Here is an 18,528-nt window from a genome sequence, read left to right as displayed (position 1 = left end):
TGCCTTGGTGGTAAGAAAGGTGCTTTTAGGAAGGCAGCAGAAGTGAGCGTGATACCTGGTTTGAGTGAGAGGAATGACAGCAACTCGTATTGCTCCTTCTGATGTTTGCAGATTTATTAGTAAAAATGAACTTTGATAAAAATGGAACTTAGTAATAATGAAGCAAGTATCTTTTGATACTTGGTTGGCAGGGAAATCTTACGACAGAGCTTGGAGCTGCCTCTCTGTGCAAGAAGTCACAGCTGTCTCCCTCCTGAGAAGAAATCACTCGGGAATGAGGATACAAGATCTCGCAGAGCATATGTGACTGCATTAATTTGACAAAGGCAACGAGTCCGCACGGAAACGGGCACCAAGCACTGCAGGCATGCAGCCGCTAGCCTTCCCTGTGCATCAGCTCTCTCCTTCTCTTGAACTGACTGGGGAGAAATGAAGAACCGGAGAAGGCAGGCAGGTGCGGGCTGCTCTCGCACTCCAGCTCAGCTGCCGCTTTGCGGACGGCCTCGCTGCCTTCCACCCTCCTCCGCGGCAGGCAGAGGTGGCCTCCCGAGCCCGCGGTCCCGAGTCGGGAATGGGGCAGCTCCATCGGACATAACGCTCATCTGCACCGCCTGTCTCCAGGCGGCAGCTCCTTCTCTCTCCTCTACCTAAGCGCTCGGGGAAGCTTTGCGAGGTGAAGAGCCTGGTTAGTCGCTGTCGGGGCGGGGGGTGGGGTGGCTGGGGGGGCGGCTTGCTTGTTTGTTTGTTTCCTGCCCCATCACGTTTTTATGATCGCAAAGAGGAAGAAGCCTTCAGGTCACCCGGAGAACTGCTCGTCCGGCAGCCCGCAGACAAGGGCTCCTTTGATTGCCAGCAGCTTGGCTCTGCGGCGGCAGCGCCGAGCAGCCGGCGCGGGGAGCGGGGAGCGCCCCGGGCTTTGATGTCCCGGCGATGCCGGCGCCCCGCGCCCCTGCCGCTGCCCGCGGGCGGGCCGGGCGCTGAGCCCCGCCGGCGGCCGCCCGGCGCCCCGCCAGCCTAGCCTGCGCGCCGCATTCCCCCGGGACCTGCGGGCGCTGCCCCCCGCCGGCTCGGGGCGCCCCGCGCCCGCCTCCGCCCGGCGCCGGTCGGGGATGCGTGCGGCGGCCCCGGGGCCGGACCCCCTCCGAGCGCCAGCCGGTGAGTACGGGGTCGGGGGGGTGGGGGGGGGGGAAGTGCCGACGGGAGCGCGGCGGGCAGACAGCGGCGTGGACGGGCGGACGGGTCCCCGCGCCCCTTCCCCGTCCCGGCGGGGATTTCTGCCCCGTCCGCGCGTTACGAGCGTGCTGCGGCAGCTTCGGTCGCGGGGCGGCGTGCCGGCGGGGCGGGCCGGGCTCGGCGGCGGGGCGCGCCCCCTCCAGCAGCGCCCCGAGCCCGCGGGACGCCTCGGCAGCCCGCGCCGTGCACGGCGGGGCCGAAGCACCCGACTCTGGCGCCCGGCGCGGCCCGGCCGGCCGCTGCCGCCGCGGCGGCCGCTGCCCCGCTGCCCCGCGGCGGCCCCGGCCCGGCGGCCCCTCCCCGCCCAGGGCGGCCCCGGCCCGCGGCGCCACCCGGCGGCGCGAGAGCCTGCGCTCGGGGCCGGGCTTATAAGCGGCAGCGAGCCCAACGCCGGTCGGGCTTCGCGCCGGCCCCGCCGTGCGGCCGGTACGGCTGCTTTCTGCCAGCCCCGCGGATGGGGCTGACCGGCGGCGTGGCCCGTGGTGCGTCCTAGCCGTCCCTACCGGTTGCGTCTCGCTTTTACCGCGCCTGGGGGTAGCTCGTCTGCACGGTACCTGCTACGCAAGTTATTAAAAAAAAAAATATTAAAAGTATTCTTGTGACGTGCTACGTTTTCTGTAGAGGCTAAACTGAGAACCAAGTAAGGCACAAGTCGATTTTTAATGTGCGCATCCCGAAAAGAAAAGCTAATGCATTAACTCTCTTTGCCACCTAGACCAGGATCGGTCAAAGTCATTTCAGCTCTCTGTTGTATCTAAGCATTAGCAGGCAGAGTAGAGGACATCACGGAAGCGGTAAGAGACATGTAGGAAAACCGTAATACCTAGGCGTATATCTGCTTAAATTATACTTATACTTTTGCTGTGCTTGCAGTTAGCACATAAAGAAGCTTTCACCTGGTGTTCCTTAATGCAGATGGCATAAGTTCTCTAAATAACTAGAAGTAAAAATTAGTCAGTGGGATGCCTTTAAACAAGAGGAACACTCCTGGAGGAACAGAAAGATTAGCTCACTTGGAAAAACTTAGCTGACTGTAAGGAACATATTTGCACATGAAAGGTACAGTGTTTCTTGCTGCACTGATGAACTGTGTTTTCAGTGCTCTAAAGACACCATCAAAGTCAGAAAATAAGCATCATTTCTTAAATTAGACTCCAGCTATTCAGAGGATTCTGGGACTGGTCAGTATTTAGTCAAGAAGGGTATAATTGTTAATTTGCTTTTCTATTACCTATGCATTTATAGCTCACAGTTAATGCAGGGCAAATTTCTCTACGTAGCTTGCTCTTTTACGTGGTTCAGTGGGATTTCAGTCCTGTGCCTCAGAAACCACTTGCTGATTTGACCAGAAACCTACTCTTCAGAGAAAAATAGCGGCTCATGAGGGAAATGAAGGCAGTTGTAATGGTCCCTATGGGTTTGGAAAGACAGAGGCTGGGCAGACCTTGCAGGATTCCAGCTTCCTGAGCCATAGAAGACCTGTGATTCTGACACTGCCAGTCACTTCATGCATCTTGATGTCCAGGGCGTCGTGACAAAAGGGGAGATGAGACACACTGAAATAAAACGTTCTCTCATTAACTTAGAGAAACAGCATTAGTGTGGTAGTATCCAAGGATCCACTGAGACAGGTATTGTGTAAACACGTGGAACACAAAATCTCTGTTTACTTAGGTCCATAATACCGAGTTATTTGACACCTTTATGAATAAACAGACACTTCAGTGACATGTTTTTGCAGTGGAGGAGCTTGTATTCTAGGTGAGGTAGACATCAAAGAGAGGAAGAGATTATTGGGAACAAAGGAACACCTATCAGGCAGAAACAGAAGGTCCAGAGGAAAAGCAAAGACTGGATATCTGAAAGATTGCAGCAGCTTGAGGAGACAAAGATCAATACAAGCCAGTAATACAGTTAAAACTAAAATAATTAAGTTCAAGTCTTAGACTTGAATGGATGCAGAAACTGGGAAGGGTTCCCTTACTGCTGTTACACCAACTTACAGAGTGGGGAAAAAAGGGTGTGATGAATACAAGAGGACTTGAATGCCCTGACCTGCACCACTGGTTGACCTTCTTATGAGGTGTCTGGTGAATGAAGGTGTTTCCATTATTTATCCCAGTGGAACTCTCATATTCTTCCTCATTGAATGGAAAGGGGTGTACTTTATCTGTGGATGTAAAGATCCCCAGGAAATGCTGTTAATAGAAATTGTTGAGTTTTCATTTTGAAATACTGAGAAATACGTTGCTCTATATATAGGAATTTGAATCCCTGTCAGGAGAGGAAAGTCTGGCCGTAAATAAATGGGAGCAGATGAAGAGAGCAAAGAACTGTAAAACAGTAGTACTGCAAAAGGTGGCCAAGTTATCTCTAAAAAGCGACAGAAATACAGTCTTAAGATCTACTATTGTCTACACATTTCATGAGTGAGCATGACTCCATTCACGCTCCCACCAGTTTTGTGTGTATGTGTTGTAGTTACTTCTAATTTACAGTGTTCTAACCTCAAAAGAGAGACTTGGTCGCACTTCTTTAAAAATTACTGTCAAGACTCACTATCTTCAGTGTGAATTTGACAGGCTCCCAGCAGAGCCTGAATTTTTTTGTTTTTCTTCTATTTTTAGAGACAGCTGTAAAGCTGTAGTCAGGAACTGCTTACATCACATTTGAAGAAATGACAGCAAAGCACAATGGCATATTTTGACCTTTGGCATTAGATAAGTAATGGGCAGATTAAGTTAATTTTTATTCAAGTAGGGAGACTTGCTTTTTGCTTGCTCGTGAATTCCTGTACCATCATACAAGGTTAAACCACACAGGTACGTTGTAAAAAGAGGGTTTGGTTTATTAGCCTCCCTTTTCTATTTGGTGGCCTCTTCACATGAAGGAAGACCAGTCTTCTGTTCTCCTTAAATGACGAATAGCGCATAGTATGTACCTCTGTGTGTGTGTGCGCGAGAGAGAGAGAGAGGAGGAGAGAATTTTTAATTTCATGATTGACATTCTAGTAGTGTTACAAATTATTTGAAAACTCACCTAGAAAACATCTTTGTTAGTGTGCAGTTGAGGAGTCAGTTTCAAGACCTGTGGCTCAGTATAAGTCCACCAGTGCATTTTCCCTTTGCCTTTTCAGACGCTGGGTTATGGGCAAGTCAGAAAGCCAGATGGATATAACTGAAATGAATGCTCCAAAACCAAAGAAGAAACTGCGATGGAGTGGCCTGGAAATAGGGCTAGCTGTTGTAGTGATTCTGCTAGCTATTGTAGCGATCACAATGATCGTTCTGTATGCAACATATGACGGTAAGTGCACTTAAACTGTCTGTGAATGTACAAATAAATATGAATATAAAAGTGTTTTAAGAAATTAAGAAAAAATGCTTTACTAAAGGGAATCCAGTTGTTAGTATATAGTAAAAAAAATTGAAGTTGCACTACATTAAAATGTTGTATTATAAAAGACTGTGTTGCATGGTATATATAGCTGCACTACATAAAACATTAAGAAAATAAAATGAGGTCAGCTCAGAATTATTTGCTCAATAATAGAAAATTGTACCTTACCCAGTGTGTAAAATTAGATAATTAATAGCTGCTACATCATAACCATATTTCATATGTATGTCACTAGACAGTATGACACAATTATCTGAAATATAAAGCTGCATCCACACTTATTGCTGGATACTGCCACAAAACTGCTTTATTCCAAAAGGGGCTCTATAAATTCATTTGTTCATGCAAAGTTGTGGTAAACACAAAACATTTGCTTGTTCTGACTTAGCAATACTTCTGTTTGTAATTAATACTTCAGTAAGCAAAAAACCTCTACAAAATACAAGACTGCTGAAGAAAACCAAACTATAGTGCTTCCTCCATATTCCTGAATATATATGAAAATCCTATTTTTTCCTTTTACAATCTGTTGCAGCAAGGGCTCTTAGTAAGTGTAGTCATACTAAGAGGTTTTGTGATTCAGCAGCCATACAAAAATATTTGAAAATAATTCCATTCAGGGCTAAATACGCTGATAATTTTTTGGAAAAGATAATACAGAGAAGTTAAAATTTCCATTTGGGGTAAAACTAGAATGTTCCCTTAGATTGGAAATGAAATGCTTTGGTTCATTTTAAAGGACGTAATAATTTTGTTTAAAGTTTTTGTTATAGTCTAGTTCAAATATGGAATGGAAGAATGCCATTCTGAAATGAAAAATAAAAAATATTTTGTTTCTAAAGTCTCAAAAGGAAACATTTTCATGTTCCTGAACCTTGTATTTTGTTTAGAAGACTTCAGAGTGAATGTCTCAGAATTTTCAGTTAATTCCTCCAAAACCTTTTTGTCACTGAAGGGTATTGCTAAATTCAAACTGACTTTGCAGCTGCCTTCAGTCCTTGTGCTATTTTTCAGTAAATTTCTTCTTTGTTATAAATATATTTTGCCCACCTTTAATTGATTGATAGAACATTTTTCTCTGACGACTACAAAAATTCCACATGATGAGTGACTAGCACTGAAAGACCCTAAAGGGATGAACATGATGATATTTTTTAGAGCCTGATCTTATAAATATTCACTTGCCGAGTGTGAGGTGTCCATTCATCTTTATGTTACTGTATACTGCAATTAAATGCAATTCTAAAGTGACTGTCAATGAAAATAATATTTACAATAGGTTTTAGATATATTCAATAAAGAATTAAGAATATGACTGTATTCTCTTTTAGATGGGGTTTGCAAGTCATCAGACTGTATAAAATCAGGTAAGAATGAAAATACATTCCTTTTAAATTAATTTTTATATTTTTCAACAAAATTACCACCTTGTAGTGTTCCCATCTAACTGCAGACAAGTATGGCACAATGAGGCCTGGGATCTGCTAACCCAAATAATTTTCTTAGCATATTTCTTCTACAAATGTAAAATCTTGTGATGTGATGTGATATTGTTGGATCTTAAAAAGTCATCAGGGTCTGGCTAGTTTAAGACTTAGAAACAGACTCTCCAAAGAATGCCTCCAACTTCAGAAATGCTTTAAGTCAATCACAAGATGGCTCTTCCCCACACCTACCTCCAAGTCAGAATTCAAAGCAGAGGCTCTGTCTCTGAGGAAGGTACATAAAAATAGTCTTGATCACTGATAGCCATGTTTGAGGAGATGCAATATTAATCATGTCAAAAAAATTTCCAAATTTTATAGTCTGACAGGCTAACTTCATTCTTTAGTAACAAATGCATAAAAAAATACTTAGGTGACATCCTGGTCTGAACTCTACTAGAAAGCTACTAAAATGCATCAGAGAAATGCTGAGTTCCATACTACATATCCTCTTGTACTAGGTCAAGTGGTAGTTATCAATGCTCTCCCTTTCCCCTCACCTGTAGTTCTCTTATCCTTTCTGTTTTCTCCTCCAAATCAATGAATGCTGGTTTTCCTTTTTTGCCTAATTTACTTCTAAATGTCCCCATTCTCTTTATAACACTTCCTCCACCCCATTAATACAGACTGATCCTAGGCTCAGAAGCAGCCTCTCTCTCTCATTCCTCAAAAGAAAGAAGCATTTAGCTGCCTGTGCCAACATATGTTTCAAAGGACCTCTATGCCAGCTGTGCCCTGCTTTCTCCTTTCATGTCATTTTCCATGGTCAAACAGTTGACAGTTCTTCATGCCCTTGCAGCAAGTCTTTTCCAAGTCAGGAGGAGAGCCCTACATTGCCAATGTATAATCAACCTTGTTATATCTATATAGCCCTATAACAGGACTCTTTTGATTATGTGGGGTTTTGGGAAGCTTCCGAAGCTGGGACCCCTGAAATCACTCTCTTCATATTACTTTTTGGCAGGCGTTCCTCTTTCGCTTTTTCCACCCCTGTAGTATAACTTGGCCACACAGTTCAAAAAGGCTGTGGCCCAGTCACAGAGTGTGGAAAGAAATCTAAAGCGGAAGCTTAGAACATGGATCATTTCCCAGCACCCACACTGTGACCTCTCAGCTTACCAAACAAACATCTGGCATTTTGTTCAACCTTGGTAACCTCCTATTGAAAAGCATCATAGACACCCTGATAGCTATGTGTTATCTTCATGTCAAGTGGAACTCATAACTTGTACATAAATTCTGTATGCCATGACTGGCCTCTCTGGAAGTTGAGAGAAAAGACAGCCCTAAGAGAAGACAGAGACCTGGTATGTCAGTAGGAGAAACAGGAAGGGTGGTGAGGAGTAGTAAAGGATTTGACAGTCAACATGCAAGAAAAATGTATGTGCTTGCAAGCAAAAGTGTATATAAGTTAAGTACAGTTGTTAGGAAATCTGACGTACACAGCACCCCATGGGAGGCTTCCAAAAGGTTTTGATTCATAGGCCCCATTTAGACTTGCAGACATGCCAGAAACAGCGTAGAAAGGTCGTTATATTCGTTTCCTTACTTCTGTGGGACTACTCATTTTAGGTCACATTTTAGACAGTAGCCAAAGTCCAACATCTCTGAAGATGCTCGGTTTTGGCTAAATACTTATGGATATCTGTTAAAAAAGTTCAGATAAGACTACATAATGATGAGTGAACTCAAAAAGGAAAAGCAGTAGAAGGTTTGGAGAAATAAGTCGCAATGTAAACTGAAGATCTAGCAAGAAGTGGCTAAATGAATTAAGCAGAACAGTTTTACTCTTTTATGCTTCTGTTAAAAGATTTAACAGCATGCAGATATTTAAGGGGATAAATAAACATTCTTACTGAATGTAAGATTCTCAATACAGAAGTAAAATTGTGAAAGGATTACAGTAAGGACACTGATAAGGAAAAATGGCAGGCTTACAAAATTACATAAGAGGGTGAAGAAGGAGCATTTTTTAAATATAAATTTCCTCAATTCAACAGAGATAATAATAAAATATAAAATGAGAAAAAAGGGTAGGTAGACTAAAACTTGCCCAAAATAGAAATGTACGGTGTGGTTCTAATGTCATAATCTCTTTTCATTTTTCATTAAATACAGCTTTATTGTATTCACACATTTATCTCATTTACTATCAACTGCCCCGTATTCTACAAATTGTCTAGTTCAAACATTGAAAGAATAACTCCTAAAGAAATAGTGAGAATTCAGTCTCAAAACATGTAAAATGCCAGGGTAGTGCTATAAATGTATTCTATGAAAGTTTTTTTTACTGGCAGGAAAATCATCTAATTGACATCATAGAGGTTTTCTTTAATCCATATTCTGCTGTCCATAGGACATGGAAACTGATCCACTGCATACAGGGGGAGTGCTCTTGTGAGTAACTACTACTACATGTGCAAGAACTGCACACTCCAGCCTGGAACCCATAAAATTTACAACTGGGTGAAAGACAGCTTTTGTATTTTACTAGGTGTTAATACTTGGTGTTTACTTACTATACTGTAAGAGTCCAGGGAGGCAACCAGTGTATCTGATTAAATTACAATCTTTATAATTAAGTTTTAGCTGTGGGGCTATACCTCAGGTAAGATCTAAACAGATGCAAAAGCAGTGATGTCAAACTAGAACCCTTACTTCAGACCATGTTATGATCTGTAGCATTAGTATGTGTTTCTGCCTAGCAAGGGTCAACTACCAGAAGCAGCTAAAAATCTGCACAGTCTATTAGACTGTTGTAGCAATGAAATCTTAGTATGCAGGAAGCAGTTAGGATCAGGGAGCCCCACATGAAGTTTGGATGTGCTAGCTGTTACAGAACTGTCAGTTCCAAATGATGCATCTGTCTGTAACTGATTTAGAATGGATAGCTCTAAGCAATGTTGGGAATGACCAGCTTGAATTTAAAATTGTTATTTATTAACTGAGCTAGGATTTCCATGTCCCACCATGGTATGATGCATTTAATGTAGAAATTGCTATAGAAGTGTTGGGCCTTCTCCACACATGCATGGCCATTAAATGGAATATAGTCAGATTATGAAAAGGGGAGGGAAGTGTTGGTAAGGATGTAATCACCTAGAAAACTTGTTTAATTAGGTGGTCACTCGAGCGAGTGAGTTCTCGTATCCGGAAGCAGAACACTGTGAATCAGGAGCCCAGAATGGTTAGCTGGCATCTGCTCAGGCCTTCAGTGCTCCAAGAGGTTAAAAAATAGTTCAAAGAGTTTGTCAGGATTATATAATTTAATAACAAAATAAATTAGTATTTTAAAAATGCAATGTAAAGTGTTTAATCCAGAGAAATAAACTGTATTATTGCTGTTTAATAATATTCTTACTGGGATGAATCTACAAGTTTAATATTACTGAAACCAGAATTTTGTAACAGTTCCATCTTTAATTTAGCTGCTTCTTCCAGACCATGTACGATAACATACAGGAAAAGTTAGACAGATAGCTGCAGATAGAAAGCCAGAAGTATTACCTTCGGAAAATTTATTGTGGTCTTTCAAGAACTATAATTAGCAATAGACATTAAGTGAAACAGTAATGCCTTGGACCAGAACTGACCAATACTGTGACAGTTTTTTGCAATGAATTTCAAAATTTTGCAATAGGTACAAGCCCGTGAAAAAGAATAAAGTGAAGATACTGACAGAATTTATAGTACCTTTAATGGAAGAGCTTCAAATAAATGACCAGAAGAAAAAAATGTAATGAAAATTCCACTGGTTACACACACAGTAAAATATCAGTCACTGCATGGTAATGTTAGCAAGGTTTGTGAAATCCATTCTAGTGTAGCACATGAAGATAGCATGTAATTGCTACATTTGAAAATTCTTTAATAAGCTGACATACTGTCTGCTAATTTTACTCAGCTCAGACAGCACAGACTGGTGAGAATAGGGAATTTTGATCTCTCTCATACCAGTTTCACCTAGGTAAGCATATTGTGTTTCTCCTATATCCTCCCCAGGTCACTGGTTGTTACATTAGCCTATATTACTTTATTTGTAAGCTATTAAAGCAACAACTGGCAATCAGGAGTACCACAATATAATTAATCATTAAAAGTAATAGAGATAAGGCTCTACATTCTTCACTGACAGTTAGGAAATAGAAAAACAAGTGAGAATAGGAACAAACCCAAACACTGGTTCATCAAAACAATACTGAGGACTAATGAAAAGTATACCATGTAATATCTGTATTTGTATACGTATGAATTAACCTATTAGAATTAAAATAAAATATTCATCAGTCTCACAGTTATTCCAGAGCAAAAATGTCTCAGTGTGTACAGCCATGAACTTACCATAAAGCTTCTTTGGGCACAAGTATCAACTTATAAATAACCTCGAGCATGTTTTGGATTCTGTCCAGCCTAATTGTCCCATTGACTTTGAAGGGGCAATTCATGTGTCTTTATGCTTCTGGGCATGGTTGATAACAAAATCACATTTCATTGATTTTAATACATCCATGGTATCAGCCAAATACTGGGTGGTTATCTTGGGGTTCAGAGGTACAAATTACACTTTTGAGGAGAGTATTCTGGAGTTGGGTACTTAGTCCATGTATTTTGCATGAAGCCCTAAGTGAAAGACTACAGTTCCCATGACTGAGCTCTTTCTGTTTGCAGTATTTAAGCTTCAAGTTTTGATAAAAGTTGATTGGCTAATATTGGCTAGCCTGGACTTTACAGCAGAAAAGTTATGATAGATGATTATTTTTGTGTGACAGTAGTAGGCAAGGAAGATTAAACCGATGCTGACTACAAAACAGAGCAACCTGATTCCACAGTTAAAGCAAGGTTTGATATTACATAAACTGTTAGTAATTTCTCAGATTTACACAAGATGTGGATTTCTCCTGGGTTTTGTTGGAGGGTTTGTGGTTTTTTTTTTTTTTTTTCAAAAATGACAAGACAGTAGGTAAGAGGCATCTTTTCTTGGTGTCAGAAGATTTCTCTATCCTGCCATTACTTTTTGACAGGGCTGGCACACTGCTCTGAATGAGTGAGCTGCAATGTCCAGTCCTGGCTATTAAAGACTTTGTTGCTGGACTAACACATGCCAAGATAATCCAAGGGACAGTGTTGCCCTTCAGATGCTGCTCCAGCCTAGTGGAGAGATTTGTAAAGATACCCTTTAAACAGGAGATGTTAGTAATAATTAGCAATCTTCCTCTTTTACAGCAAATAGATGGAGCTAGGACAGGAATAAAGCACATCATTCAAAACACTCCCCTTCTCCTAAAGAAAACAGGACAAACTAGACAGAAACAAGTACCAGAGTTTTTACACAATCACAGAAAAGTTGAGGTTGGAAGTGACCGTTGGAGATCACATAGTCCAACAGCACTGCTTAAAGCAAGGTCAACTAGAGAAGGTTGCTCAGGATCTTGTCCAGTCAGGTTTTGATTATTCCCCAGACAGAGACTTCACAACTTCCCTGGCAGCCTATTGCAGTGTTTGACCACCCTTACAGTAAGAAGTTTTTTCTTAAGTTGAATAGGATTTTTTTTTCTTATTTCTGTATGTGCCCATTGCCTGTTGTCCAGGTTTACAGACAGCAGGGAAATTCCTTGCTCTACTGGACAGTAGGACTGGATGCTTGGCTTTCTCAAGAATGAGTAAAAAGCAAGTGTCAAACTTAGTAAAAACATGACTGAATTTCACAGTCTCTTCTTGTTGGCCTGATCCTGTATCCCTGAAATTGAAGTCAGCCTGACATTGACTTCAGAAGGAAAAGAATCAGGTCCTAGGCATTGTACCTATTTCCGCAATGCTTTTTATGCTACTGAAGCAGTCTAAAATTGAAAATGCCTGTGTTCATGGCTTTTTCCATCTTCCAAGGACTGGAACATTGTAAAACCACCAGATGTTGGCCTCAAATACAACAAGCGTAAGCCAACTGAAGATCCCAAGAAAAATGAGTTGGGGGGGGAGGAGGCAAGTCAACGTAAATACTATTGCCTGTCTATCCACCTCTTATTTCCACCAGCATAACAGACATGGAAAATATTGAAAGTACTGGAGAAATAACTATAAATATTTGACTCACCCATGTGGGTGGGATGAACACTGGAAATCACAAGCCTCACCATTTACTAAAAATAATGTCTGAAAAATGGGAAGGATATTCAGTGTCCTAGGGAGTTCAGAGGTATCACTAGCTCTTGCTTGACTCCTAGCATTTCTCCTTTCTGTGAAAGACTTTGTGCTAGCATACTAGTGGTGAAAGCAGTCTAGGTGGAAGAGGAATACAAAAAAAGCAGCAGCACAGGTTTATGAATAGCAGCTGGGAAACTGTCATCAAGGAATCGGTTTTCACTAGAGAATCCCATGTCACGATCAGTCAGTGACTGGTTAGTCTTTGACAAGCCACTTCAAGAGGGTCAGTAGGGATAGGAAGAGGCAGTATCAGTTCTAGAATAAAAGGTGGAATAGGTCTAAAAAATCAATGTAGATTCAGAAAAGCATTAATAGGAAAACTTTCTTGACAAGAACTTAACCAGTACAACAAAGTCATTATTTTATTGAATAGATTGGATTCAGCTGAGCCTACATCATATTAATTACTTAAATTACATCACAGTGGATACTTAGCCTCTGATATGTCTTGTGCTTTTAATCTCTCCTTTCATCACATTTCAATGCAAAGTGTAAGTCAGTAAATGAAACATCTTACATTTTATTTAAAACTAAGCAACCACTCACAGGGAGTAGGAACATTAGTCAGTTTACCCATCAGTAAACATAGGCAACAGAAAAGTGTATAGGTTATGGGCAGTGAAGGAATAGTAATTTGTTGTGCACTTACTAGTACTTTGTTTGGTTTACAACATTCAAGTAGGCTTGAGCCTATTCTAAACTAAAGGAAATACATTTATTACTTCCCTCTTCAGAGCAAACAAATGTATTCATTTATTTTCTCTAAGGATTCTTTATGCCTTAATTTGTCTCATATTGCAGCAGCCCGTATCCTTGAGAACATGGACACCACTGCAGAGCCTTGTAATGATTTTTACCAATATGCCTGTGGAGGATGGCTTAAGAGGAACGTCATTCCAGAAACCAGCTCCCGTTATAGTAACTTTGACATTTTAAGAGACGAACTAGAAGTTGTTTTAAAAGGTCAGTGGGGTTTATGTTTGTGGACTATATAAAGTTTCTTCTTTGGCTTACATGTTATCCTAATATGATGTGGTTGTCTAGCAAAGCTTAAAATACTACCAGATATTTCAGTTTCTTTGTGTTTGGTTCGGGACAAATCTACCACAAACTGTTTGCTTGGAGAATGCTGTGGAAGTTACGCTGTTGTGTCTGACACTGGAGCAGAGTTGATCAGACCTGACCTTTCTGATATCTATACTCTGTGGGCTCATCTGCATATTAAAACAACTGAAATCCGTATCATTACCCTCATGTACTAACAATAGCAGCCACGCTAGGTGAAGCAGAAAGAGGTCTGCCTGTGTCAAAGTCAGCTGAAATGCTGGAAGTTGCTCTCTGGCAGCCCTGTGTCCTGCGTATCTGTATTCCATCAGCTAAATCCCAAAGAGCAGGCAAGGAATTTTCTAACTAGTCATATCATAAACTTACAAATATTCCTTTTTCCACAAAATGTAAGAGTGTCAAATTGTCCGTATTCCCTTTTCTCAGAGGAAAATAACAAAGAAGTCATGAAACATTCTCCAAACCACGCTCTCAGACTGAGATTACTTTGCATGTCCTCTGGTTTTGCCAGGTTTGCAGTTTATGGATGCCATGGTGTTCCTTAAGCTTCAGTTTCTGTGGAGCAAAGCAATTGTAAAGTAGTAACTGGAGTAATTCTAAAGTAGTGGCAAGAGTGGGCTGCCCCACAACGGAAGGTGATCCAGGAGCTGACTGTCACTCGAGGCAGGCAGGGACAGAGGCCTCACAGGTGAGGGGCTCAGTCCCACAGGACCCAAACCAGAAGAGCAGAGCAGGTCCAGTGACAGTGACCGGGTTCAGGCAACCCCCCCATGATCGCCAGACAAGTCCATAGTCATGCAGCAGGTCTCAGGCAAGTCAGACAGGCAAGGTCCAGCATACCTATGAGAGCATGGGCAAGAAGCTGACCTGGACTGCTGCTCCTGAGCCAACAGGCATAGGGTGCGCAAGTAGAGGCACCAGATGAGGCTTCTTACAGCTTGCTCTTACAATTTAGCTGTTTTCATGGAAGTATGATCCACGGCCACACAGCTGCACCATACCAAAGCAGACCTTGAACACAAACAGCTAAACTCCTGGCTACAGTGAAGAGATTGCAGGATAGAATTACAGGAAAAGATGGTTATAGGCTGGTCAGTGTAGTTAGAGCCTGCTGGTACACTTAGAGTCCTGACAGCAATTCTCTTCACACAATAGCTTGGTCACCTAAAAACTGTCCCTGAAAAGTCAGAGCATTTGTGTTTTGCCAAGGGTGATCCACAGAGTATCTACCTGACTCCTTTATGCTCAATTTATTAACACAGACTGATGCAATTGCAAGCCATGTAATCTCCAAAGTTTTTTACCCTTGGCTTTTGAAAGGCAAAGCTTCCCTGGAATTTGAGATGGATGCGGAGTACTTACTGTCCACCCTCTGGTCCTCAGGATGGTGGTATCCACTATGGTTCCTTCAGTGTCTTTCCAATAAAGATCAGATATTAAGATACATTTGTTGTCTGTGTGTTTCAGATGTCCTCGACACACCAAGCAGTAATGATATAACAGCAGTGCAGAAGGCAAAAACTCTGTACAGATCGTGCATAAATGAAAGTAAGTGTCTCCTGAATTTATGCCTATAGGATATATAAATTATCATCCAAAGAATCCCATCTTCACAGTCAGCTATACCTATATCCTCCTAGTTTCTGTGCATAATTTTTCAGAAATTCATCATGAAAACTAAAATGTATCCATTCTATAGAGTCAAATAAGAATGTCAATAGTAAAATTAGTGTTATATCTCCTGTTTTATTAGCTTTGATATTTTAGGTGAGATTACATTGATCTTCAGTTACAAGTTTGCTGCAGATACTTAAATTCTTTCAGTTAAATGTGAGTTAACTTCTTTTTTAAAAATTATCAGGGATGAGGTGAAAAATGACTAGCACGCCAGGCTTCTAGAAAGACAGGGAGATCATTTCTTTCAAGAATTTGAGCTAGATGCTGCCACTAGAATGAGGAGCGGTAAAACAGTTAGCAGTGCTTCCTAAATCACATGTTTTTATAGGTTCTGTAAAGTTACTAATACTTCTTAAAAATATTATTTCAAGATATCTGCAGAGTGAAAATACAATTGTTCTTCAATGTCATGGTCACAAGGATTTGCATATGCTGTTTGCAGTCATGACTGAAACATTTTTTAAATTAAATGTTAAAGTACAGTCCTACATCAGAGCATACTTCTATTGTGGTGATGGTGAAAACATATTTCTCAGTTTCATTATTCTGAACTCATTATAATAGTGTTAACATTTCTGTGTTTTATATTGTCATGGTAACTCATTTTAATTTTTCCAAAAGCTATCATTGATAGCAGAGGTGGAAGGCCTTTAATCAGTTTATTGCCAAAGGTATCTGACTGGCCTGTAGCAACAACTAACTGGGATTCTTCCTATGGTAAGATAATCTGTGTTTATTCCCTTTTCAGTTAAAATTTTTAAATTATTGTACTTTTCATTGCTTACCAAAAATAGAGGCTGAGTATACCTTTCATTTGCTTAGGTACTGCTTGGACAGCTGAGACAGCTATTGCACAGCTAAACTCCAGATATGGAAAAAAGGTCCTTATTAATTTTTTTGTTGGCACGGATGATAAAAATTCCACAGCACATATCATTCATGTAAGTCTCCCTGGGTGGCATTGCCTTGTTGATCATAAAAGTGCAGCAAAATAAGTAGAAGCACAGACATAAATGTTAACCAGGAGAAACATTAGTGATTTGCATTTTACCAGAGTAAGTGGTAGATGAATTTGTGAATCTATGTCGTTTTAAAACTTAAATTATCAGTTTCACAGTGCTCTGTCCATTCTCAAAGTCAATATCTTTATTCTGTGCACTCATACGCTGTTACTTTCAGTGAGATGAGAATAACAGAGACTTATATAGACATACGGACACAATTTATGCGTACACTGGACAGAAGACAGACACAATCTACTTATATATGCATGCAAGCAAATAAGTAAACATGATTTCCTTACCATGTACGTCAGGCAGAAAGCTCTGTCACTGAAAACCTGGGCTATGATCCCAGTGGCAGAAAGCCCAGCAAAGGGGTTGTTTTTACAAGGTATTCAGATGCCAAAGTACCAACAGGACCTGCTGGCACAGATATGAAAGTGGCTGAGGACATTTGCATAAGGAGTATGTCAAAAGTCCCCTGCCTATAAATGTAAGATGATCTCTGAAAATGGAAAATCCAGTGGAAGGCAGTATTACGTATGGTGAATCTTCACCAGCTACTCTGAGACGCAACAGTTAGAAGAGCAAAAGTCTCATCTTTCTTGTCAATGGGTGGATAGATCCTTGACTACTTCGCATGAATGAATTTCAAAGATGCAGTAACTGCCTTGCTTGACTGAGGACTATTTTGTCTTCTGTACATGCACTGTTTTCACACTGGTTATGCATTGCATGCATTGTTCAGCAACAGAACAGAAAGACTGAAAAGAAAGACAAAAAATATAAGGAGAGTGAAAGGAATTAAAGGAGGGCAACAGAATGAGAGAGAAACTCCCCTTTCGCCAGAAGGTAATTCGGCAAGAGTGAAGCATCAGTGACCTGTAATTGACAAAAGAATAGTACAATGCTATGCCATTTTGTCCTTAAGCACTTTTAAATTTTTATTTGAATTTATAGATTGATCAGCCTGGGCTTGGCCTGCCTTCTCGTGACTACTATGAATGCACTGGTGCATACAAAGAGGTAAGATGAAGAGCTGACAGATCACTGACTACATTTTAGAAGTTTTAGCCTGTATTTCCAAGAAAGACATATCCTCAAGAGTGGGGATAGGCGAAGAGCAGGAACAGTCCTTCCTGAAAGAGATTCCAGTACTGCCCCTGGGAAATACCACTGGGAGAATTGGGGAAACTGGAATAGAAAGGTAATAATGATGAGCATTTAGGCAAGGTTGATCTGCAGGTGAGCATAGCGTGTGTCACAGACTGGAGAAAGAAGTTCTAACATGGGTAAGTGAGCAAGAAGGCAAGAGAGTCAAAAGGGGAATGAAGAGAATACAGAGAAATGAGATTAAGGGCAAGTAGAAATAATTTAGCTAAGAATGGGAGGGAGTATAACAAGTGTCCTGAAGATGAGGTGTTATAATATTATGCCATAATAGTTAGTGACCTAGTTTGATCTTCCTGGCAGCACTAGGAGCCAAGGGGTTTTTGTCTAGGCTCCAGATGCCAGAACATACCAATTGTCTCTGCACTGGATGAGAAGAGTGCACATTCCTCTGGCATCACTACAGCCTGGACATCCCAACCTTTCTCCCTTCCTGTGTCCCCCTCCCTTCTCTTCCCTTTCTCTTGTAATCACTGAACATATATGTGGAAGAAAAGTAGCTTTTCCACACAATTCCTTTGTGATTATGAAAGTCAGAAAAGGAACAGCTGCTTGACTATTTAGGACCTCTTGGAAGGAAATAAACATGAAACAATTTGGCTTTGTTACACAGCTTCTGCCAGGCTTCACAGCTAAATCAAGAGATAACATAGCTGTCAAAGTTGTGTTAAGATAGATTATGAGGGCTTATGGATCACCCCTGTTCTGTCACTACAAAAAGGATGCCATTTCTGAGCAATGATCAACTGGCATTGATTGGCAAGTGCTGCAGGTGTCAGTGGAGTCCAGGTGGACTAGTCATACCACTAATAGGCTTAGAAAGAAAAAAAGAACCATTCAGAACCAAAGACACACTTTTCTGCATGAAAGATCTGAAAAGATCACAGTCACCTAGGTCAACTGCTGAACAAAAATGCAGCAGCTGAAGTATGTGATATGACAGAAATTGCTTCAGATACCTAAAATCTCATATGGTCTTCTTTAATTCATGTTTACTTATTATTCTTATGCATTCTTATTAACCTGTTACCACTGGCACTGTGTATCCGTTGTTGCTAATGTTGGATATGCTTTAAGTCCTTGAGAGCTGAAGTATATGTGTTTGCTGAAGTCATGTAGCTGAAACTGCTACCACAGTACCCTTTAATTAGCCACTTCTCTTCTGTGTAATTAAATGCAGAAGCAATGAGAAAGCATACAACACATTTTGGGTTTGTGGGTATTTTGCTGACATGCTAACAGTTAATGCTCTAACACCGATTACATTTAATTACAGGTCACATGCTAGTAAAGACAAT

At 41.2% G+C, this 18,528-nt stretch overlaps 1 protein-coding gene across 5 annotated transcripts in view; it reads left to right on the top strand.

Moving 5' to 3' along the window:
• Positions 1-225: 225 nt before the first annotated feature.
• The window catches only part of MME (membrane metalloendopeptidase), a 51,576-nt gene continuing 33,273 nt past the window's right edge, over positions 226-18,528 (top strand). The window contains exons 1-8 of one of the 5 annotated variants that reach the window (XM_049803294.1): positions 226-673; positions 4,370-4,539; positions 5,964-5,999; positions 13,119-13,280; positions 14,850-14,930; positions 15,681-15,776; positions 15,882-16,000; positions 17,021-17,086. In XM_049803294.1, the coding sequence (XP_049659251.1) occupies positions 4,380-4,539; positions 5,964-5,999; positions 13,119-13,280; positions 14,850-14,930; positions 15,681-15,776; positions 15,882-16,000; positions 17,021-17,086 (720 nt within the window). In that variant the 5' untranslated portion in view covers positions 226-673; positions 4,370-4,379. Of the gene's footprint in view, positions 686-1,023; positions 1,156-1,668; positions 1,784-4,369; positions 4,540-5,963; positions 6,000-13,118; positions 13,281-14,849; positions 14,931-15,680; positions 15,777-15,881; positions 16,001-17,020; positions 17,087-18,528 lie in introns of those variants that run through there. The other 4 variants (XM_049803295.1, XM_049803298.1, XM_049803293.1 and 1 more) reach the window with 4 other exon arrangements.

Source organism: Accipiter gentilis, chromosome 6 (assembly GCF_929443795.1).
Source record: "Accipiter gentilis chromosome 6, bAccGen1.1, whole genome shotgun sequence".
Lineage (NCBI taxonomy): Eukaryota > Metazoa > Chordata > Aves > Accipitriformes > Accipitridae > Astur > Astur gentilis.
This window is presented reverse-complemented; position numbering and strand designations above follow the sequence as displayed.